The sequence below is a fragment of the Martes martes genome (assembly GCF_963455335.1).
Source record: "Martes martes genome assembly, chromosome: 5".
In the NCBI taxonomy this organism is placed as follows: Eukaryota; Metazoa; Chordata; class Mammalia; order Carnivora; family Mustelidae; genus Martes; species Martes martes.
The window spans coordinates 83509330-83534987 of record NC_137892.1 but is presented as its reverse complement, the minus strand read 5'-3'; the positions used below and the strand labels follow the sequence as shown (position 1 = coordinate 83534987).

General features: G+C 39.1%; 1 protein-coding gene across 6 annotated transcripts in view; it reads left to right on the top strand.

The window, feature by feature from the left end:
- Positions 1–2269, top strand: part of LOC308343625 (RNA-binding protein 27) — a 77448-nt gene extending 75179 nt beyond the window's left edge. For all 6 annotated transcript variants that reach the window (XM_080804761.1, XM_080804759.1, XM_080804757.1 and 3 more), the window contains one exon: positions 889–2269. In XM_080804761.1, coding sequence (XP_080660887.1) covers positions 889–972 — 84 coding nt within the window. In that variant the 3' untranslated portion in view covers positions 973–2269. The remainder of the gene's footprint in view (positions 1–888) is intronic.
- The last annotated feature ends 23389 nt before the right edge of the window (positions 2270–25658 follow it).

The following is a 25658-nucleotide window of genomic DNA, read 5'->3' as shown; positions in this document are numbered from 1 at the left end:
TAGCTGGTTGTTTTAGCTTTTTGCTTATTCATGTTCCATAAGTAATAGATTTGAATTTCTTATTTTCCTTCTATGTGCAGTTGATTAAAATGAGAGTAAGGAAGTGGGAATAAAAGGGAAGAAATAAAAAAAACAAGGACTTAACATAGTAGAACTGTTAAATATAATGAAACTCTTAAAATACATGAAAAATAATTTTGCTTTTTTACTCCCTGTTTCTAATTTCTTTGTTAAAATGGACACTTAGCCAACGTTTCAAGTTATTTGATTTGTTGTAATTTTGGTTTTAGAAGATATTAGCATTCATGATTGATCAAGAGTCCTCTGACTGGGTAATTTTAAAAAACAAAAGCAGAAACATTTCCCATGTTTAATAAAAAGAAAAGGAAAGAAAAATCTTGGTTTTGGGAATGTTTGTAGATATTTCTACCACATGTAAGATTCCAGATTTTTATGTAAGGTTGAGAATGTTGGTGTCATGGGGAAGTTAGTATGTTCTCCATCACAGATAACTGGATATTAAAGGAAAGGTTTAGGAGCTTGGTCATTTATTTTCCTTCTTTTTTTAAGTTAATGGAATAAAATTAATTTAAATTTATTTAATTTCATTAAATTAATTTTACTAAAACCATTTCATAGATATTTTTCTTTTATTTTTCCTACTAAACATTCATGTATTATTTTCCTTATGATATTAGAATGGAGATCTCTTAAAACTAGCAAAATTAACAAGGGAGAGAATATGTATATGTTAAAAAACTGTTTGGGGTGTCTTTGCCCTGAAGGATACTCTCCAGCCTGGGTTTTGTATACTAGTCTTTTTGTCCTTTGGCCTAATAACTTAACTTGCTTGTACTACTAAGCAGATTTTACCCTCTCTTTCTTCAGGAAACAGAGACCTCAGATTTGTTTTTGCATGATGATGATGATGAAGATGAAGATGAATATGAGTCTCGTTCATGGCGAAGATGAAATCTGATGCGAGCTGTATAATTTTTAGAAATATTGTTTAGAAGAACAACTTTTTAAAATTATTTAAAGAAGTCAATGAGCCAAAAATTTTTTTTATTTTTCTTTTCCACACAGTAGGTTTAAGGACAGCAAGTTTGCTATTTAAACACATCTCATAACTGTTCATGATATTAAAGCACCAAAGGCCTAGTGACTTTTACACAGTTGTGAAGATCCACAGGAATGATATGGATAATCTCTAGAGCCTTATTTTCCACACCACCTGTTTTGTTGCTATTGGTGTTGGATTATGATGTAAATGACAGGGTGTTCAGAAATTTTATTTTGGATTATAATCTGCTGATAAAATTTCATTAAATGTCAAAATCGCCTGGAATCTCTTAACTCTCAGCTATTATGGATGGGTCGTCAGACAGGAGATATTTGTAATTAAAATACCCTTTTGCTTTCAAGAGTTGTCTTGGAAGAAGAAAAGTAAATTTATTTTAATTTTTTTACTGTGGAGGAGCCCAGTTTGTATTCAGTCTAAATTTTCGAGGGGGGGGTGTTTATGTGCAGTACAAGTACTATTTTAGTGTAAATCATAACAGACTCTGTATTAAATGCTGTAAGGCAGTGGTAGCTAGCTCCATGGTATTTCCATTCTGTCATCATATTAACTGTCCTGGATTTATGCTACTGATCCTTAGTTTGCTTTGAAATTAGTGAATATTGGTTCAGTTGGTCCTGTTTAAAAATACTCTCAGAATGTAAAAGGCTTTCACCTCTTGCCCCTTTCTTGTCCCCATTTTCTTTCTCCTGCCTTTATATTAATAGCCCTGACTTACCCACTATTGAGATAAGTGATTCTTCTGGGCCACCCAAAGTCAGTCCCCAATAAAAAGTTTAAACCAGCACCTTGATAAATAAGTGATGTTTTGATGAGAATAATGGAAGGTTTGCGGGGGTGGGGGGAAGAGAGTCACCAGCTTTTCTTTTTATTTTTTGAAGTTTCAGTTTAGTTAATAGTTATACAGAAGGGTTAAAAAGTGTCTGAAATTCTTCACCTAAATTTAAACCATGATGATGAGGTGACTGGGGATAGGGTGGGGGTGGGGTGGGATAGGGGGATGGGGATGCTAGTAATAAATGGGAGTCATAACTTGACTTTGATCAGATGACTTTATATTTTCATAATTTTGTAGCTTGTTGCTATCCATGAACATATGCATCCTTCATTAGACAGTTTCCTTCACTGTGTGCATTTTTACTGTACACTGTATAGAGTATCTGTTAAGTAAAATATATATGTAAATTTATGTCCTTGTGTTCTGAATGTTAGATGGAAAAGCAGAGGAGCAACACTACACTGTATTGACCCCTGGGAAAATAAAATAATTAATGTACATAGGATGTCACTTTTTCAAGGATATACACATCTATGTTTTTATATATGTGTGGTGTGAAAATTTGAAACTTCCTGTTGGCTTCAGAAGGTTCTTGGTGATTGATTACTATATTAAGGATTTTGTTTCCTGAGGTAAAGGCTGTTTCTCAAAATAGAAACTGTTCGCTAAGAAACCTAAAACCATCAGGACTCTAGATTTACTTAGCTGTAAGAAGTTAAATCCCACGTTGTGATTATCTTTTCTTTTCCACGTATTTTCCTGGAATGATGTCTCAAACCAGGATCATTTTTAAGTTCATGTAATTTTCCCTTCACAATGATAAAGACTTCCTTTTTCTGGGTTATTATATTTCTGATAACACTGAAGCTAGAATAAGCTCATAAAAGCAGGAAAACCTTACAACGGGGTACCTAGAATAAGCAATCTTGCTCCTTCCTCCTCCATCATCTCTAATGAAATTTTGATGTCTGTGGCTCAGTTGGTATATATTTTGAAAGATTCATTGTGGTGAATATTTTGAGTCCTGACAGTTTAAACGTGATAGAGGGAACAAAGGATTTATATATTTTTTGTACAAAGTTTTTTCTTAAACTGTATAATTTTGTAAATAATTTGTTTGGTTTTTTTGTGTACTAAAACTACCAGCGTATAGATTTCAATAAGAATTGTTGTATTTTTGTATTTGGAAACTGAAAATTACAGTAAATTAATGGAGCTGTAAAAGAAAATTTTCAGTAGACAGTTCGGCAGAATGAGATTCCTTTTCATATGATTTTTTTGAACTTCAAAATTGACATCGTATGATAATAATCTCAGTATAGAGAGAATAGAAGATTTGTTTGATTTTTTTAGTTACTGGGGGAGAGGGGATGAAAGAAAAGGGTGTTCAAGTAAAGAATAGACGGACACTGTTTTCAGGAAGATTTGAAGCCCTTTCTATAAAATAGTGTAATTTTCAGTACACCTTAAAGTAGGACTAAAATAATTTATAAATGTCCTAAGAATTCTAAGACGTGTTTGACTTTCTAAAATGAATTCAAAATATGGGTTGAATATATTATTAGAAAATTTAGTTAAGGTTAGCATAAAATAGTTGAATGTATGTGTTTTTTTCCTTTTGAATTTGTTTTTAACCCCCACCTGCAAATCCTCAAGCCCTAGAATTTCTCTTAAAAGTAAGTAACTATCACGGCTTGTTTTCCTGGCCTCTTCCCTTAACGAAAATAACATACTCCATCTGAGGCAAATTTTGTTCTTTTAAATGAGTATGACATCAAAGAAGCTATTGAGCAGTCAAAGCCACCGGTCTGGCTAGGTTAGCCTGGTTTACTAATGGATTGTTGCCCAGGCTTAACAAAGCAAACCTAGGGCATACGGAATTTCCCTCACTTTCTTTGTGTTGTAATATCAGGAAAACATTGTCACCAGCTCAGATGATAAATTGGGAAACAGTCTAGTTAGGTAGGTCTGTGGTGATGGATCATTATTTCAAAAAGAAGAAAAAAATCATGTGAAAAGGAATAGTGGTTCCTCTTGATGTATAGTATGCCTGTATTATAGTTTTTACAAAATTGTGAACTTGTGTAATAGTATAATAGGAGATATTGTTGAATTTCTAACTGTTTATACATTTAAATTCATATATGTAATGTTTGTTTTATCGATTACAATCTGAATTTCTAAGAAGCATGTTGACTTTTGCAATAAAGATGCAATATGGAATGGTTCACAATTGGAAAAAAAGAAAAAAAAAGAAAAGTATTACAAATTTAAAATAATTTGGAAATTTTATGAACCATTCCAAAAATTCTAACAATCACCAAAAGAGCTGTAATTCTGGCTTGTTCTGGAAAGAAAGAAAATGTGTGTGTATGCTTGTTTGTGTGTGAGAATGAGTGAGCAGTGGATATGTCTGTGTGTTTCATCTTGGGTTCATGTACATGAGAGAATGCACTCAATATGAATTTGGGTACAGAAGTCCCTGACTGTCAAATATTCAATGAATTCAAGAAGATGTAATGAACAGGGTGTTCTTTAAAATGAGTGAGAAGGGTATTGCAGAGGCAGTTGTGAGTAACCTCGGATAGCCATATTTTTTTGGTCGTGGATGGATCCTGGTATCCCAGGTATAAAAGCACAAACAGTTTTATGAAAAAAATTATTTTAATGTTATCTTGAGATTTTTCAGTATGCCCCCCCAGTCAATCGGAAGGACATTTTCCGTAAGTGGAATAGAGAGAAGGGAAAGAACACAGTGAAGAGATGACTTACAGATAGGTCAGCTCTGTGATGAGTATTTGTAAAGAATAACAGGAGAAGGAAGTGATATTACACACTAAGGACTGGATGGTGATAAGAAGAGGAGATACATCACTTGGGCTTATTTTCTTACTTCAAAATTGCTTTTCTCATTATTATAAAATTCCCCTTCAGAAGATTAGGCATTGTCTACGAAGAATTCTTTAGATCTCAACTTTATAGGAAAATACTAAGGAATGGGAACAAATTTCATTTTCATTCATTTCAAATAAATTTTATCTATTTTATAAATTAAATGGCAAGGTCTTTGTGACCATTTGTTTTGAATAGGTGATAATGTAACCAGCATTATGTTTGTAATAAGCATTAGTTTTTGGGTGGTTTGGAAGGGACCAAGCACACTATTAAACACAGTTGTATCTGTTTAGTGGTAGCAAGGCAAATGTTTTGCTACAGTGGAGCTCTCATTGATAGAAATTACTGGTTTTGTGTGACGTTTTTACTGATTTAGATATTAATTCTTACAAAGCCAAGGATAAATTTCTAATCCCAATCCCCAGTGTACTACTATCTAGTCTGGATCTAATTAATGTTACTGTAAACGCAGGGGTGAGTGTATGTCAATGTGTGGGATCATTTCAGATGAAAGAGTCAGGATAGCTTTAAACACATGAACCAACATAGGTAGGGCACTTTTTTTTTTTTCAATTTTAGTCTCAAATATCTATGTGAGGAGCTAATAATGTGTCAAAAAAATATACTGCTATTGCTTGTGTTCTCAATCACCATTTATGGTACATTGATCTTACTGCCAAGTGATCTTTCTACAGGATCATCTACCATTTGGCCTCTTAACCTGATTCTGCATTCGACCTTAGGTTAACTAAACCGCCCCAGCGTTCTGATAGAGGTGACTTGATACAGTTGAAATTAAGGTCAGACTAGTGTTTGATGATTATTGGCAAGGTTTTTGTATTTGGAGGCTACTCTTTTCTTGGGCTTCTGCAGTTTTGTTTTTGATGGTAGTGACTACGCATTATAAACATTGCTGTTAATTTTTCTTTGTATTTGTTATCTTTACTTTTATGAAAGAGGAACAAGGGAGGAAGGCCCTAATCTAATACTCTATTAATATTTTCCATGAACATCAGCCTATGTCTTCTACTTCATAGAGTTCTACTACTTTGGTATAATAACCATTAGTTCTTAAAATAATAGAGTCTATTAAATATAGACTTGATATTTCAAAATTGTTCTTTACTCAATCCTTTGTTGGGGTGTAGAGGTGTGAAAAGACTTTCAGTGGCCCTTGCCATGTTTCTGTTGGTTTTGTGAAAACTTCGTAAAAGTGGATGTCTGGTTAACAGTTTTCTAAGGTCCTTGTGATTCCTTCTCTTAGTTTTCCCTCAGCTATTACTGTGAAATATGGATATATATTCTCCCAGTTTTAAGTGAAATTAGATCCTAAGGGCTAATACAGACCTTGCTAAATTCGTTCAGTTTCTTGAGGATGACTTGACTTCAAAAATGAGTTTGCCCACATGTTTGGGTTATGTTTTTGGATCAAACACTGCCTGTTTATCTATGGAAACATCTGTTCCTCTATAAACTACTGAGTTCTAGTTTCTGAACAAGGGTTATTTATTTACTCTAGGATTGAAGTTTTTAACATTGAGAGCCTGTAGGGGGCGCCAGGAGGCAAACTTTAGTTAGCCTTAGAGCATAACTAAATCTTTGACAGCAACTCAGAGTGAAAGACACATTTTACATTGTGACCTAGCATACATCCACACAAGAGAAAAAGTTTGCCAGTGTGTACCCTTACTACGGAGTATGCACCTGGTAATTTTTTATTCTATTAAATATTCTTGTCAGGATCCACTATTTGGCTTTTAGAACTGCAGTTTGGCAAAGAGTAGCCTTTTGAATTGCAGGGTGAATTGGAATTTTAAACCACTCTCTCCCTTGCTGTCACATCATCACTACTATTTTGAATATAAAATGATAAAATTTTATCTTCTGTGTTTTGCTTGCAAAAGTAGTCTGGAGCGTACTGTTGACCATTGCCTTAAAGGTAGAAGTAACACATAGATTGACATCTTTATTGATTAGTGGATGCTCTTGAACATGAAGGTGTTGTATAGTTTTCATTTTTTAAAAGATTTTATTTATTTTAGCGCGTGTGCATGTGCGCATGAACAGAACGAGGAAGAGAATCTCAAGCAGACTTCTTGCTGATGTGGGGCTCTATCTTACTACCCGGAGATCATGACCTAAGCTGAAACCAAGAGTTGGATGCTTAACCAACTGAGCCACTAAGGCACCCAGGTGCCCCTGTAGTTTTCAATTTTTTAAATAGACAAGTGTGAGAGGGTTTAAACCTGCTTGCAGTTTTAAATTTTGTCATTTGTCTAGGGAATGGAGTGGAATACTGTTAAATTGGTGCTACTTTTTACAAAATTCAAGTCACTTTGCAGACATTATTTATTACTTAATAATTTTTTTAAAAAAAAGGGGGATCTCCCTGTGAAGTCCATACAACTTGCAATTACTTAGTGGCTGTGAATCAATAAAAGTTATTTGGCTTTGAATTTTACTTTGCATATGGAGTTTACCTTAGCTATCAACCATTCAAAACAAATTAAGTACACTGTCCCTGTGAGAACATTGTACATATTTCCAACATTGTGCCATTGAATTTTATCCTTTCAGATGCATTGCCCTGTAGGTTTCTGATTGGTATTGATAAACCTCTGTATGAAAAATACCCATTCCATTCTACGTTTTTAAATTTTGGGCAAGTGTGTCATTTGTAGCTTTGTGGGCCTGAGCTTTTTCAATTTCTAAAATGTAAAGAGAAAGATTGGGAACATATTGATGAGAATGTTGCCATATCCTCAGAAAGCCACAGAGAAAAGCCATTAAGCCTGCAAAGTAATGAAATCAGTACTAATCATGCAAGTATTGTACATTTCAGTATTTCTATTCTCTTGTCTCTCTCTACACCCCTTGTGGGATTCCTTAAGCAAGAAAGCCTGACTTTCCTATAATACCAATGGTACCAAGTAAATGTTTTCAGTGAAACTGATTGGTATTTTTAAGCTATTCACTTCTAAAAAATAATAACTGGCATGTATTGAATGCAGGCTTTGTACCCAATAATGGTTCAGAAGTTTGCCTGCATTCTTGCTTGCAGCTATAAGCTTTGAAGAAAGTGCTCTAACCTCCTCTTGTTCAGCTTTGAACGCTGAGTTTGGAGAGGTTAAGTGGCTTCCAGCCTATAGTGGTGGGACCAGAATTTGAACAGTGGTCTGACTCCAGAGCTCATGCTATTAACCTCTTTGCTGCTTCTAATAAAATGGAATATTGCAAGTCTGTAGAATGTCACTGGACTTTTTTATCAGTGTCTGTCAAACACTGCCATTCTGGCTCCATCTATCTCATCTGCCTTGGATTGGAACCAAGCTCCCTTGGGGAGCAACAACTGTGTTTTTTAGGTAGCATATTGGAAACCATAGAGAACAGTTTATATATGCTAATTTGTGGGGAAACATTCTAAAGTAATTTTCTGTGACCTCCATAATGTGCAGCCAGCCAATTTGATACATTTCACACTAATTTGGCTATATCATAACCTATGTTTATTTTATTTTCAATTTTATCTTAAATATTTTCCCCATGGCAAACTGGATTATGATAATCTTACAGTACTTCTACCTTGCTTCTTTGTGTTTTTCAATATTTCTGGTGCCTTCTTTCTTTTAACCTTGGCATTAAAAAAATCATGTTGTACGTAAATAAGTTTACATGCTTTAATTTAATGATGTTTTCATATAGTATACTGAATTTTCTAGGCAGAAAGTGCTGAGAATAGCAGTGTTCGCTTATAGTTATGTTTATGCCATAGATTTTTTTAAAAAAATATATTCACAGTGAATAAAACTGACGTTCATGTCATTGTTCTATTGTTCATAGAGTTATTTGATTTTTTTTTACATGTTTGGATTTCTTAGTAAAGTTATTCTAGATCCTTGGGGAATTTCTAATTTTAGCTATTTTGGCAACTATGAAATGTTTATTGACTACTAATGGTATGGTGGTAATTATCACCTGCAAAAAGAAAAAAAAGCAGATGTAAGCACCCTTGGGAGAAAGGGGACTTTCTTTTTTTTCCTTGACAGCCCATGAAATCTAGGCATGTTCTACTAGATTCAACAGAAAAAAAGATTTTTATTCTTGACAAATTTAGTAGCCTTTGGAAATATTTCCACTATAACAATTGTCTCAGGGAAATGGCTGAGACAAAAGACAGTGATAACAGTACATATTTTTAGGTATTTGTGCCTAAAAATTGGATTCTGCCATTAACAAATATTTCACTGTCATTAAATGCTGAAAAAGCAGGTGTGCTCTTTTTAAAACATTATCAGCATTCTTGGTTTTGATTAAAGATGGGCAAGAATTTTATACACAGAACTTAATTCCTTAGAATTACATTTAAAAAATTTTTTTTGGAAAATCTACCAATGACTTGAAAGCACTTCTCTCCCTGTGATTTATTTAAATCCTAATAAATTATACATTTCTGCACTTTAGCCACTCATGTGAACATTATTTGGAGTTATCTCAATAGAATGTTGCTATGCAGTCTCCTGAGACCCCAAGTATGTCAAAGAAGTTTCATCTGTTCTTAGTTTTATATTTTTGGTGACTATTGTAAGTCAGATAAAGCTAAAGAGAAGACTTTAAAGATTGAGTGGATTAAAATCTGTCAGAAGTGAGGACTTACTTGTGTAGGAACTCTTTTTTATGGCAAGCTTCTGTGCTGAGACCATATTTTTAGGAACCTATCTGTGACTTGTAGGCACCTATCAGTTTCTCAGAAAAGACCATATCTCGGGAAAAAACAAAAACAAAAACAACCCTAACTGGTACATTATGACATGTTCGGAAGACTTTGAACATTGTAAAAACAGCACGTAGCCGATTTTTCATCTCGTGTGTTGCAGTCCAGGAGGATTGTGTTTTCATGCATTTTGCTGTTTCAGTGATCATCACTGGCAGCACTTTTATGCTTCCTAGACTTTGGATGGCAGAACTGGTGTCAGTAGACGGTTTCACTTGTTTTTCTTTCTTTGTGGCCTGAGTGGGTTAGACTCCAAAGAGAATTTGCACACTAAAAATAGGAGAAAAGTACAAGTTTTGATTCTGTTCAACATTTTAATAGGGACTCCTTGAGGACGCTTGCCCAGAAACATTACCCATTAGTGTGTGTGTGGGGTGTGTGTGTGTGTGTGTGTGCACGTGTCTCTGTGTGCCATAAATAAGAAATTAAGAAAACATGTTCGGTCAGAGAGGGTGAAATATTCTGCACACACAAACCCTGTAATAACTGAGTAAGTGACTGGAAGAACCAGGGCAGATAACAATCTATCTCTGCTTTTTATTTGATTCATCTTCATTTAATTTAACCACAGTCCATTTTAATGGCACTAAGAAATTATGGTCAACATGGAAAAAGAACTGTGAAGACTTAACTACTTCCTGATTGTGTTTTCTATGAATTATTTTTAATTTAGTGTTCGTTTCTTTAAAGCATGGTACCCTTTGTGTAGTCCTTTTTAAAAAGATTTTATTTTTAAGTAATCTTTACACCCAATATGGGCCTCAAATTTAAAAGCCTGAGATCAAGGGTCACATGCTCCCCCGAACTGAGCCAGCCAGGCACTCTGTGTGTAGTGGTTTTTCTGTCAATATTGCCTTTGCGAAGAGAGATGGCAAGCAGGTCAGGACCTGACGACCCACATGTCTGAGGCAGGCAGCTCATCTCCCACAGCTGGGGTGTTCCTCACCCTATAGTGGCCAAGAGAGCTCCAGCCTTTATGAGTGAGGGTCACAGTAATCCTGGCTACCATTTCAGTGTTCCTTATGTGACTTATTGGCTTTCAAACGTTCTCATTTAGTCCTTTCAACAAGGCTGGGAGGTATATTCTGGTGTTTCTCTCTCTTTTTTTTTTTTTTTTTTGAAGATTTTTAAAATTTATTTGACAGACCAAGATCACAAGTAGGCAGAAAGGCCCAGAGAGAGAGTGGGAAGCAGGCTCCCTGCTAAGCAGAGAGCCCGATGCGGGGCTCAATCCCAGAACCCTGAGACCATGATCTGAGCCGCAGGCAGAGGCTTTAACCCACTGAGCCACCCAGACGCCCCTGGTTTTTCCCTTTTTGTACAAGGGAAAACATAGAGTTACAGACGGGCTCTGTCACCCATATCTCAAAGCAAAGCCAAGACTGAAAGTCACGTTATGTTTGATTTCACAGTAAGGCTTTTAACCATTACTTGATACTGTGTTCACATCCCAATTCCTGCTACCTGTGCCAGTTTGGATTAATTAGTCTTAACTGCTCAACTTGCATAAAATGGGCATTTTAATATTAGTTCCCATTTAATGTTCACAAGATTGCAATAAGCATTAAATGAGATAAAACCTCTGAAAGGACTTTGTGAAATGTAAACCACTATTAGCACATCTTCTAAGCTTCATCAAATGGTCTGAATGGAGTCAGATTCAACTACCATTGAATTTCCTACTTGGGCTATTAAATCTTAGGGAATTACTTACATGTGTTTAGCGATGTTGGAGACAAGGGAATATTTCACACCTGAGTCTGCACTTTTATATTTCCATAATATGCCACATTAATCAACTAGATAAAAACAACTGGATTCTAGGTAATGACATTTTCTCATAACTTAGCAGTTGGAAATACACATTACCCGTAGCCCTGAGCTGAGTCAACTCCTGTATGTTTTGACAGTTGTCCAAGTGACCTCCTGCAGAAGAAAGAAGGGGCTCGCTTTCCTGACCAGGATCCCCCTACCAGTCTCCCCTGAAGAAAATAAGTATTTTTTTTGTGTACTGACAGTGTATCACAGAGAAGCATAAGTATCACCCCAAAGTCTCAAGCCCTGTGACTTGGGAATTTAGAAGACATACTTCAGAATCAGTCTCACAGGCTGTTGTGTTATTTGCTACACAGTTTGCTCCAGCCCGAAAAATCCTTTAGTGTGAATTACTTAGTTGCATAAAATGAGATTTTTTCCTTGCTGTCACATTTCTGTACAGTGTGTATACTTGTGTGTAAAAAGGTGGTCAATGAGTTATGCTCTACGGGGAGCCCAAAGGAAAACAGTTAAAATACAAAAGTCAGTGAAACTATTTTACATAATGAGAATATTTGGGGCCACAAGAATTAACTATTGTATAGATACATCGTTAGTACACAGTACATGAAACTATTGCGCACATTTTTCATGGATTTTGTGTTTCTGGGTAAAAGGCAGATAAATATTTAAAAGCAAACTATCGTTTTCTTCATCTCTCCATAAAATTATCTTCAGATGATACACTCTGAAAAGAGTCATGTTATTATTAAACATTTCTCTTTTTTTTTAACTGGTTCTCTTGTTACCATTTAAGCCAATGTATTGATTTATTGAGCATTCTGGAAGATAAAAATGTTCTAGACACTCAACTTGAAAATACACTGACACATTTTGTCTGGAAAGGATAGAGTCTTCCCCATGCTGGCTTCCCCTCCTCATGTCTAACCTACCGCACCATTAACCAGGGGGGGCTTTTTCTTCTCTGAGGTGTGTTTATATCTCTATTTTACACTTCCTCAGCACATCATCTCTCTGTTCATAAAAAGGCAAGATTTTTTCTATTTTTAAACCCATTCCGTATAGCTAAGTATTTTGTATTAAGGAGAAAGGAGGTTGTGGATCACCCGTGGTCATGTGTGTAATTCACTGGGAGTCCCTCTCCTTTGGTTTCTGCCTTATTCTTTCTTATTGTTGGAATGATTAACTCAGTGTGATTACCCAGAAGCCAGAGGTGAAGTTGTGCTTCAAATTTAAAACCAAAACAGGAGAGCAGGAGTAAAATTTTCGATAATGACTTTATCCGGACTCAATCTGGAACATTAGGCCAAGGGGCCTTTTCCACTTGGGTCATGAATATTACCTGTGGATTCCGTTCCGACACTATGCTGTAACCCAAAAGAGTAAACCCTTGCAGGGAAAGAAATGAGCCTGTCTTATAATAAACAAGGCGCTTTTTTCAAAGGCAGCAAACCTAAGGATTATGTAATCATTCAAACCTTTACAGTGTTACAGTACTTTACACCCTGGGATCCCAGATGACATGAACGTTTTGAGTCACTCTCCGCATTGGTAGTAACACTGAAAATCAATTTGGGCAAATTCTGAAGAACTTACTGATTACGTGCCATCGGGAACAAATGAGTGTCATCTGTCCATTTGTTTCAGGAGTCTGTTAAATTATATGATAAACACAGAGGAAACAACCTTGCCCTTTCCCCCCATACAACTTGATTTTTGTTTGATCTTACTAGCTAAGATTTTTCTAAGGACTTTCTCCTCCTCCTGAGCATTCAGAGGCTGGCAGCCCTGGGAAGAAGAGAAATTCTGGAATAATGATTTCATTTTCTTCCTTTCTCCCACTAGTCGGTTTAATTGTTATTACAGTGCACTCTGCAGGTATTTTAGTAATGGGTACTATTCTGGGTGTTGCTTTTTAAAGGTACTAGTATCTATCCTAAAGTAAAAATATCTGAGCCGAAGTTTGTGCCAATCGGCTAAATGGAAGAGTGGTCCGGAAATCGTACTTTTCCAAGCCTTCACAGGCAGATTAAAAAATCTTTTGTTGTAATGTGGCAGAAAACATCTAAGAATTATCTGAATTCATCTCTTTACTGCCCCCCCATCTTTTTTCATTTTATGGTTTATAAGTGTCTGTGACTCTGGTTCAGATTAATTGCATGCAGTTATGGGAGCGTTTGTGTATTTTTACAGATCACAGAGCGAGTAAGCATGTCCTTCAGCTACACAAACATGTGGGGAGGGAATCAGAAACGTGACCAGTGTGGATCGAAAGACCTAAGTACACTGTCGCCATACACCTGAGGGGCTCTCTGAATTCAGCTGGCCTGTGCGGGAAGGAGCACGGGCCACCTGGCCTGACAGGTCGTGTTGTTTAATCAAACACAGAAGTGACACAGAAAGCTTTGGCTGCCTGTTGGGTTTGATTTTGTTAGAACAGCCAAAGGCGTGTACACTTCGCCTAGCCCCTGTCCGTTTCCCCCGCACTTGGACAAACGAGCTCATGTGCTCCTTCCAGAGAGCTTGGTTTTAGGTAATAGGCTCTCGTCTCTTTGTGGTATTTCTATTTTAATTTCACCGCCTAATGACTGGTCCAGGGAACATTGATGCTAAGGGAGTATGCCCAGGGGATGGTGGAAAGCAGGGGGGTGGGATGGATACTAAAGGAATCTATTGTTTTTGTCGTGTTTCATGACTCCTTTTGAGTCTCTTGTGGGTCCTTGGCTGCAGCCATCCCAGCTGACAGGGCACTGAGCGGAGAACATTCACAGGCATTAAAAGAGGTTGCCGGTGGAAAGAGGATGGACCCGCACCAGGGGCAGGTTCTGGTTGGAGAGGTAAGCCAGGCATTCTGGCCCCAGGAGAACATGCTGTTAGTCTGGTGTAGACCTCCTCGGTGGGTAATGCACTCTCAGGAGTGAACTGCACTAGCTACTGAAAATAGTCCTCCCCTCCGCCCTCCATTTCTTTCTGATAAGTAAAGCATTATTTCGACCGCATGGACTAACGGCCCATCAGTGGCCCTCGTTCACGGCAGACTCCTGCAGAGAGATGAGATGAGATGCTGGTTTCTGCACTAGCAACATAACTCCCTCTTCCCACTGTGCAAGAAAAGGGTTAGAGCAGGGGAGTGAGGGAGATTGTCCGTGTTATGGAGATAAGCTCACATCCACCCTAATTCATGAAAGCAGGTCTTTCGTAAATATTAATACTCTTTAATCATGGCAAACGATGAGAGGCAAACGCACTGTGACACGCGATGTAGAGAACCCCTGCCTTTGAACAGTAGCTCCCAAATCTGACCGTCCACGAGAACTTTCCTAGCAAGCTTTAAAAAATGCTGGTTACTAGGCCCCAGCAAGGACGATTCTAATTCGGGAGTGCTAGAGAGGGGCTTGTGTAGACACACACCCACACATGTGCACACATCACACATGCACACACACCACACAACACATGCTCCCTTGCACTTGCACACTCAGTATAAATAAATACATATGTAAATATGCATAGATATTTTTTAAACTTCCCCAGGTGATTCTGCATGCAGCATGAGAAATGCTTCCTAGGATCCCTCCACAGGTTGATGACACCTGATTCAACAGGCAGGACAGAGATGACCTTCCCAAAGAAGGGTGGTTCCCTGTGACCCTTTGGATACAAGGTCTGAGGGCTACAAGTGCCTTCAAAAAGAACTAATCCTCAGTCTCCAGCATAGATGGGAAGAGGAGCCCTGGAAAAGGCTTAGCACGCCAGTCTCCTGTGGCTGCCATTTGGGTCCCCAAGTTGATATCAAGCATCTTGCTCCTCCTCATAGGATCACCAAGGGAATTCTGTTCTCAAAGGATCATGCAAAATCATCATGATGGACAGTGTGAGTTAGAAGGCGAGGTGGAACCTGTCACTATCATCCCATCATGAAAGCTGTGGCTGTACAGAATGTGAATTCTGGGTGAAATACCCATTACTACCATACTCATAAATTGACTGCAGTAAAGCTGTTCTGAAAATAAAAAACTATATGGAACAACAATATATAATAATAACACCTCACAAAAACTGAGCATGTATTTTGGGTTGTCTTAAGAGCTCATTTTACAACCTAGTGGTGGGTCCTCTTGCCATCCCACGTTGCGAGTCAGGAAGCCGTGGTACTCAGGGGTCACTCCTGCCAGTACAAAGCTAGTGAGTGGAAGAGCCAGATTTTCAACCTGAATGGGCCAGCTCTCAGAAATGGCCCCACTTAGGCACGCCTGGGTGGCTCATGCAGTTGAGCGCCTGTCTTCGGCTCAGGTCATGATCTCAGGGTCCTGGGATCAAGCCCCATGTTGGGGGTCCCTGCTCAGCGGGAGTCTGCTGCTCCCACTGCTGCCCCTGCTTCTTGTGCTTTCTCTCTCTCTCTCTCTCTCAAATAAAGAAATAAAACCTTAAAAAGGAAAAAACGTGGTCCCACACAAACTGCCACTCCGTATCTGACAAGACTTTTGCAACTCAGAAAAGGAACCGACACATTTTCTTCTGTCCAAATCAGTGTGAAAGCAAAAATGAAGGTTTGAATCATCCAGATTTGTACACGATGGTGTCGACATTTCCAGCCTTGCCCCTCATCAGCGGCCACGGAAGAAGCTGCCTTTGGAACGGTTCCAGAAAGGGGGCAGCTTTCGAAGCTGTTTCAGAATAGCGGTCTCGTTCTTTTCGTCCTCCACCCCTACATCCAACTCCTATATTTACTGCTTGATAGAATACTTGAACACTGGGAAACGGGAACGGAACCTGCTCCGACGATTTTCCAGCGCCTTGCAGTTTCAACAAATACTGTCTTGGGCAGGGCCAGTGTTTCCACAACTATTGCTTCCTGCCATCCCTGTACACGGGAGGATTTCTCCTATTTGCACCCCTTTATACTCATTCCATCCTTCAAGGTTGTCTTTATGAAGATACATCTGTTTAGCTTTGGTGATTAGCAGAAACATTAGCAGACCTACTGTTTCAGAGCATAAATAATTAATGGATGTTCCTCATTAATTTCTTCTGAAACTGACTCTTGTTAGACTACCGTTAGATATTTCTTGAATTAAGAGCAGATACAAGGAGCGGGGACTCTCTGCCTGTTTTGAAAATAGGCCATGTACTTTGGAGGGGAATTATGACATCTGAGTCCCTCCATGGCAGTGAAAGGAAATTCCTCTTTTAATGAGATGCAACACATGTCTTTCGTTTGCTAAACGCCTGCCCTGCCGTCACTGGGTGCCTGTTCTGAGATCTGATTCTCTAATTTTCACATAAACCTGCCTACCCAGCCCCCCACCCCAGGGCAGTGTGAGTAGTAATTATGGTCCTGACGTATTTACAAACCATGACAGCAAACCTGTCTTTTCATCAAACAAATCTGGAACAGAAGGATCCCCTCTGCGCTCTGCACTTGCCTGCCTTCCTCCTTTTGCTTTGTGCAAAGAGTGCATTTCTCTTCTTGCTGGGCATTCCTCTAAGTTCATACACATACGGTGGAAGCCTCGCCCCAGATTAGCTTCAGTCCTTCACCTTGCTATTTATTAATGCACATCCCCTTTGAATAAACTGTTTAAATTAATGGGCAGAAAATAAATATATAGGTTCTAAGGCAAACAGTCTGTGTTTCTCAGAGCACTAGCCTAATTAATAGATTTCTTTCCATGAAAAAATCCAATGCACATCAGTGTTGCCTGCTTCTGACCCCCAGAGTTGGCAAAGTTTATCTCCCAAATATCAACAAAATACTGTCCGAGACTTCCCAAGGATCTCCAGTGACTTTCCAGCCTCTCTCTAAGCTGGTCTATCCTTCAATCAGCCAAAGGGAAACTGTGGTTGATTTTTAAAACAAAACAACAGAACTACTAAATTTGTCATAGGGAGGCAAGTAGTAATAATGCAGTAATGTATGCAGTACATTAGTATGTAATAATAATGTAGTTACGAAGTATCGTGTCTTCTATACACTCTGCTGAAATTCTAAGTCATGGCAACCAGTGCAGCAAAGGGAAGCCATAATTTCTTAGATGTTTTCTTAGTCATGTGGGCTCCTGAAGGTTTATCCCAAGGTCATAACACTGGGTATTCTTGAAATGTCGATGTCAACCTCAAAGATCAGCATTAATGGGGTGCCTGGGTGGCTCAGTGGGTTAAAGCCTCTGCCTTCGGCTCAGGTCATGTCTCAGGTTCCTGGGATCCAGCCTGGCATAGAATTGGGCTCTCTGCTCAGCAGGGAGCCTGCTTCCCCCTCTCTCTCTGCCTGCCTCTCTGCCTACTTGTGATCTCTGTCTGTCAAATAAGTAAATAAAATCTTTTTTAAAAAAAGATCAGCATTAATGATTGATTAAATATATTATAGTTTGGTAATGCAGCCGATTAGACCTCATCCATTAGAAGCAATACTGTCTTAATAAAAATAGATAACTTTTTGAACACGATAGGCACAGTGCTAAGCACTAAATAGTAACTTTAAAGGATGTGTTAAAAAATGTCTCATCTATGATTACAATACTCCTTAAGGTGCATATGATGATTTCCATTTTACAGATGAGAAAGCACAGAGAGGTTAAGTAACTTGCCCATGGTCACACAGTGAAGATATGGCAGAACTGGGTTATGAATCCAGGTAAAATGAAGTTGAAAAATTGTCCAAATGCATTATTAAAGGAAAAAAGGACATTATGAACCTGTTTATCCAGTATGCTTCCATTTTAATTTTTAAGAAGATAATTTTTATTTTCTTCTTTTATTAGTAATCATGTATCATTTTTGTATTTTTTAATTGGAAAAAATTACTTTTATATTTAGAATAAAATGTGTTTTTCTTGACGTAAAACACAGTGGCTATTTATAGGCATATGCTACAGTGTCCATTTGGTGTTTACTTAATAACCTTAAGATGACATTCCTTTTCTTGAACTTGCTGTCTAAATTCAGAAAAGAGCAGGCAACTTGTAAAAAAACAACAACAACAACTCTGGAAAAATGCATAAGGCTCTAGGTTGCTATTAAACCCTTTTCCACTATAATTTAGAATTGGCACATAAAGCAAAAACCAGGCAATGGGTCTTCCGTGTCTAACCAACTGCAATGTCCCCCACAGGCTGGGGCAGAGAGCCTGCGTGACGAGAGCGAGGTGAAGGTATACAATAGGAAAAGCACATACCATTGCACCAACAACTCCGACTCAATATTGGTTTCCTTAATAAATGACGCCATAAAGTTGTATTGAAGTGAATATACATTATTAGTTTCGCTTACCATGTTTATGATCCACTCCACATCAAAGTGACATAAAAAGTGGAGTTAGTAGCAATTAATATCCAATTGCTCATCAAACTTTAATTTGCATTTGCTTTCCCCTGATTGATGCATCTTTTATAACTGAAAGGCTCCGTCTCTTCATAACATGTGCTATCATTCAAGGCCACTTGTTTTAATCACTCCGCAAACCAGCATGAAATTGTCTAATAATTCACCCAGGTTTTGTCGCAAGTGCCTGAAGTTACGACACCCTTTTCCAAGGAGAAGCGGTCCCCCTCAGAACATTTGGAATTATTAAAACAGTGGAGTAGCTTCCTGGCTAGGATTGATGAATACATTGTTGGTTCTTTCGGAGGCGTGGAGTTGATGTCTCTCTTTCTTTTCTTCACCTGCTGGTTTGGGTTTTGGTAGCGCAGCCCCAGAAGAGAACTCCCCCAGCTGTGGGGCTCTTGGAATAGGTTTTGGGGGAAGGTTGCAACTGAGAGGTGCCACCTGTCAGCTTGGTCCTGTAACACTCATCTTAAATAGTTATTGATCCATAGCCAGTGCAAATTTGGATTGGAAATCTGGTAAAAACAGGCAGACAAACAAATCCTGATATCTTTCAAGTTACCTTCTTTTTTTTTTTTTTTAAGATTTTATGTATTTATTTGTCAGAGAGAAAGAGAGAGCACAAGCAGGGGGAGCAGCAGAGGGAGAGAGAGAAGCAGTCTCCCTGCTGAGAGAGGAGCCCAATGCAGGGATCGATCCCAGGACTCCATCCCAGGGACCCTGGGAACATGACATGAACTGGAGGCAGACGCTTAACCCACTGAGCCACCCAGGTGCCCCTCAAGTTACCTTCTATTAGAGAGAGTACAGATCCATACAAGAGGTTTTATTTTGTCTGGCCGTCGCAACTCAGAGAGTTCTCCAATGTATCAGAGGGAATTCTGAGCACACAGCTGGGTGACCTACAAGATCCAGACCCTTCCCCTCCTACAGAGCCCAAGTGAGATTTCTCAGTGGCCCAACCACTGCCATGCTTTAAAGGCTGCTGATGCATTTTAAAAAATTAGAGTATGAAGTTGGCATACTTAAAATCCTTGCATTAACAAATGTAAATACTTTTCATATTTAAGGAAGAGGAAGAAGAAAGGGAAGAAAGGAAAAAAAAACAGACAAGAAAAATGACAATGACTTTATAATCTTGTTAGGAGAAAAACCTCACAGGTCAGAAGGCCCTTCCCAAAAGAGTCTCTTGGCCAACCCCCGTGGTCGGTCCCAGCCATGGTGTAGGAAGATAGACACTGGGCAAATGCCAGTGTGCAGTGGGGAGGAAGTGGATATGGGGTAGAGTCTGGTCCTTTGAACCATCTCAGCATGCAGATCAAACTGCCCTAAAGTATATTTTCTTCACTCTTACTATAGTGAAGAAGGGGTTGGCTGGAGGTCACAATTCACATGCTACTTTTGTCCTTCTATCTTACCATGGTTGTCTGGGTGAGCATGTTCTTTTTTTTTTTTTTAATTAACATATAATTTATTATTTGTTTCAGGGGTACAGTTCTGTGAATCATCAGTCTTACACAATTCACAGCACTCACCATACCACACCCTCCCCAACGTCCATAACCAGCCACCCTATCCCTCTCCCCACCACATCACCCAGCAACCCTCAGTTTGTTCCCTGAGATTAAGAGTCTCTTATGTTTGTCTCCCTTCCCAGTCCCATCTTGTTTCATTTCTTCCCTCCCTACCTCCCACAATCCCCCATCCTGCCTCTCAAATTCCTCATATCAGAGAGATCATATGATAATTGTCTTTCTCTGATTGACTTATTTCACTCAGCATAATATCTTCTAGTTCTATCCATGTTGTTGACAAATGGCAAGATTTTGGGGGGGGGGGTTTGATGGCTGCATAGTATTCCATTGTATACTATACTTTTAAATATACACACACACACACACACACACACACACACACACACACACACTGTTAAAGCCTTTGTTTCTTTGTTGATCTTTTGCTTGGCTTATCTGTCCATTTCAGTGAGGGAGGTGTTAAAATCCCCTACTACTATTGTATTATTGTTGATGTGTTTCCTTGATTTTGTTATTAATTGGTTTGTATAATTGGCTGCTCCCATGTTAGGGGCATAGATATTTAAAATTATTAGATCTTCTTGTTGGACAGACCCTTTGAGTATGATATAGTGTCCTTCCTCATCTCTTATTATAGTCTTTGGCTTAAAATCTAATTTGTCTGATATAAGGATTGCCACCCCAGCTTTCTTTTGATGTCCATTAGCATGGTAAATGGTTTTCCACACCCTCATTTTAAATCTGGAGGTGTCATTGGGTCTAAAATGAGTTACTTGCAGACAGCATATCAATGGGTCTTGTTGTTTTTTTTTTAACCCATTCTGATAACTTGTGTCTTTTGACTGGGACATTTAGCCCATTTTCATTCAGGGTAACTATTGAAAGATATGAATTTAGTGCCATTGTGTTACCTGTAAAGTGACTGTTACTGTATATTGTCCCTGTTCCTTTCTTGTCTGTTACTTTTAGTCTTTCTCTTTGCTTAGAGGACCCCTTTCAATATTTTCTGTAGGGCTGGTTTGGTGTTTGCAAATTCTTTTAGTTTTTGTTTGTCCTGGAAGCTTTTTATCTCTCCTTCTATTTTCAATGAAAGCTTAGCTGGATATAGTCTTCTTGGTTGCCTATTTTTCTCTTTCAGTGCTCTGAATATATCATGCGAGTCCTTTCTGGCCTGCCAGGTCTTTGTGGATAGGTCTGCTGCCAATCCAATATTTCTACCATTCTCTGTTACAAATCTCTTGTCCCGAGCTGCTTTCAGGATTTCTCTTCGTCACTGATACTTGTAAGGGTATGGACATATTTTTACTGATTTTTAGGGGGGTTCTTAGTGCCTCCTGGATTTTGATGCTTGTTCCCTTTCCCAAATTAGGGAAATTCTCTATTATAATTCTCCAATATACCTTCTACCCCTCTCTTTCTCTTTCTTCTTCTTCTCCTGGGATCCCAGTTATTCTAATATTGTTTTGTCTTGTGGTATCACTTATCTCATGAATTCTCCCCTCATGGTCCAGAAGTTGTTTATCTCTCTTTTTCTGAGCTTCTTTGTTCTCCATCATTTGGTCTTCTGTATCACTAATTCTCTCTTCTGGCTCATTTGTCTTAGCAGTAGTAGCCTTCATTTTTTTTTTAAGATTTTATTTATTTATTCAACAGAGATCACAAATAGGCAGATAGGCAGGCAGAGAGAGAGTGGGGGAAGCAGGCTCCTCACTGAGCAGAGAGTCCAATGCAGGGCTCAATCCCAGGACCCTGGGATCATGACCTGAGCTGAAGGCAGAGGCTTTAACCCACTGAGCCACCCAGGCACCCCGAGAGCCTCCATTTTTGATTGCACCTCATTAATAGCTTTTTTGATTTCAACTTGATTAGATTTTGGTTCTTTTATTTTTCCAGAGAGATATTTTATTTCTCCAGAAAGGGATTCTCTAGTACCTTCCATGCTTTTTTTGAGCCCAGCTAGCACTTTGATAATCATCATGCTGAACCCTAGTTCTCACATGTTACTAATGTCCATATTGACTGGATCCCTAGCTGTTGGTACTACCTCTTGTTCTTTTTTTTTTTTTTTTTTTTTGAGGTGAGTTTTTCGGCGTTGTCATTTTATCCAGATAAGAATAGAAAAATGAGAGAACAAAGTACAAAAAGATAGCAATGACCCCAACCAAATCAGAAAAGACCTGAAACTGGAGGAAGAAGAAAGGGGGAAAAATATTCATATATATGTATATATATGAATATATATGATTAAACTGGTGAATAGAAAAGGACCACACACTTGATTTTGGACATATTTTGGTCTATTAGAAGAAACTATCTCCCAAAATTATAAAGAAAGAAAAACCTATACATACACACACACACACACACACAACAAGGGTAAACATGATGGAGGGATGGAATATGACCATAAAGATGAAAATTTTAACAGATTCTATAAAAGGAATTGATAAGATAAGAAGTTGGTTAAAAAAGGAAAAAACAAAAAGGAAAGAATGTGATCAGGCTGGAGACTAGAACAAAGTCATGAGCTAGATTTAAGGTATATTTTGATCTATTAGAAGAAACTGCATCCCAGAATTTTAAAGAAAGAAAAACCTATATGTATACAAAAAATAAGGTTAAATACAATGAAGGGATAGAATGACTATAACAATGAAAATTTATTAAAAAGGTGTTGATAAGATAAAATAGTTAAAAAACATTGAAATAAGAAAGAGGAAAAATTTTAAAAATAGAAAAAGAAAAAATTAAATTAAAAAAATTTAACTTTGAAAGACTAAAGAATCATGGGGAAAACGCCATGAATCTATGTGCTGTATTCTCCTAGCACTGGAGATTTGCAGTTCTCTTTGAACGGTAAACTTGGTCTTGGCTGGATGTTCTTGCTGATTTTCTGGGGGAGGGGCCTGTTGCAGTGATTCTCAAACGTCTTTGCCCAAGGCGGAATTGCACCGCCCTTGCCAGGGGCTGGGCTAAGTAATCCACTCAGGTTCGCTTTGGGAACTTTTGTTCCCTGAACTCTTTCCGTAGAGTTCCGGAGGACAGGAATGAAGATGGCAGCCTCCCAGTCTCTGGCCCGGAGGAGCCGAGAGCTCGGGCCCCATTCCTCAGTGTGCCCTCAGAGAAAAGCAGTCAATCATGCTCGTCTACCTGGTCTCCAGCCACTCTCTGAGCTCACCCGGCCTGTAACCAAGCATTTCTATCTCTGGCGCATGGCCCCGTTTGGAGTCTCCAAACCCAGGAAATTCCTGTTGTATGTTTCTGGACCTCCCAGAGGAGGAAGGAGAGGGTCTCTCCAGATCTGCCACTTGTGGGGTCCCTGTCCAAAGAGCAGTGGCCCAACTATGTTGTGGATCATGGCTTAAGGTAACCCCGAGCTGAGACCCCCACCTCGATCCGTCTCTGTAGCCAGCTTCCCCGCTCTGATACCTGCGAGCTCTGCTATACTCAGACACCCCTGATCCTTCTGTGACCCCGCAGGACCTGAGAACGCCCTGTCCCTGTGAGGGCTCCATCCCCACTTAGCCTCTGGAGTGACGTCCCTCAGTGGAGCAGACTTCTAAAAGTTCCGATTTTGTGCTACGCTGCTCCACTGCTTGTCAGGAGCCAACCCCACCCACCCCGGGGGTCTATCTTCCCATGTGTCACCTCGGATTCACTTCTCCCCATGTCGTACCTTCCAGAAAGTGATCGATTCTCTGTTCCTAGAATTGCTGCTCTTCTTCTCTTCGATCTCCTGTTGAGTTTGTGGGTGTTTGGAATGGTTTGATAACTATCTAGCTGAATTCCTGGGACCTGATGATATTTAGGTCTCCTACTTCTCTGCCATCTTGCTGGGTGAGGAGCAAGTGTTCTGAGGAGGGGCCAGGCCAACCGACAGAGTCCAGACCAAGCCAAAGGCACCCCTCCCTCCCCCAACTGTGGAAAAACATGAGGTGGTGAGTCATGAGAACGTGGATCTTTCAGTCAGAGAGGTCTACTTGCGAATGCTGGCTCTGCACCTTCCTCGCCATCTGACGCTGGCCAAGTCACCAAACTGCTGAGCCTCATCTCTCTCGGCTATAAATGCAGTCTAATAATGACACCCTCTCCCTGTAGTATTGTTATGAGGACTAAGTGAGATCACCCTCTCAAAGCACTTGGCACGGTGCCTGGCACAGCATCAGGGTTCAGTAAACACAACTAGTCTTATTACAAAACTATGTGTTGCGGAGCTCAAGCCCCAGGAACGTGAATGAGTGGGGAGCGGCCCTCTGCAATCCACCAGGACAGCCAAGCATGGCTGCAAGAAGCACTGTACGCCCCCAGAGAACCTGCAAGACAGCACTCGCTTTATTCTTTAAATCATGAACTATCTCTGACTTCTGGTAAAGTTTAGAAACAAACAGAACCAACATCAAAGGTACCCACAGCTCAGCTTAAGAAATAAAACATTAGGAACAACAAAATGCTCTCCAGCTATGAAAATGAATGAGCTAGAGCAAGGCGGATACATCTCAGGAACGCCGTTCTGATCAACAAGAGCGAGTGACGATAAAATGTATATGGTCTGATGCCGTTTATTCAAGTTTATCAACTTGTGCAGCGACGCTGGGTGTGAATTGTTTAGTGGTGCAGAGGTGGGTAGTAAAAGTGTCAAGACAGAGAGAGGGATGATAGGTCTTGGGAAAGCTTTGAAGGACGGGAGCTCTTTAATTCTCAGGTGTCCTGGCTTTGTTCTCAGCAGGGCCTAGGCCAGGAGCTCCCCTCCCTGCTGTTTTACACAGATGTTAGCCCCTGTGGAGACGGAACTCTAGGCAAACAGTGTTAAATACACTGAAAGCAAAATTCTTCCTTTGAATGTACTCGGCTCCCATTAATGTCCAGGGGCGCTCTCTCTGCAGGCCTCCTGCGCATCATGGCATGACATATTCAACCCGAATTCTGAAGGTTGGATGTAACATAAAAGCAGCCAACCAACAGCATAAATGTATATGAAATGAAATCAATAAAAAGTGTATTTTTTTCCTCTATTGACGAGAGTCCTGGGAGGGTACATCACAGGAGCTAGGACAATGCTAAGGAGATGCTCACAGGAAGGATGAAGCAAGGAGAAGGTGGGGGCAGTGGGGAGGGGAGGAGGGAGGGCGGGAGGTTATGTTAATTTCACTGTGTGAACCAGGGTTTACTGAGAAATGTCTTTTCCCTCATCACTTAAAAAAATCAATGATCAATGCTTATGTGATGAAATAATAATTTGTGTTTTGTTCATCTGACTTTATCCTAAGAGGTCATCGTGATAAAGAATTTTTTTCTGGGATTGGGTTGATATCACAAAAGGTCAATATCAGATTATAAATTTATTGTGGATGAAAAACTGATATCAGGCTTAGCGAGAGAAAGGCTTTTCTTCATCCATCCTTTCCTGCTATAACAGCAGTGGTATTTTTACATCTCATAAAAGTAAAATGCCAAGAATTGCAATGAGTTCTTCGCATTGGCTATTTCATGTATCTTTCA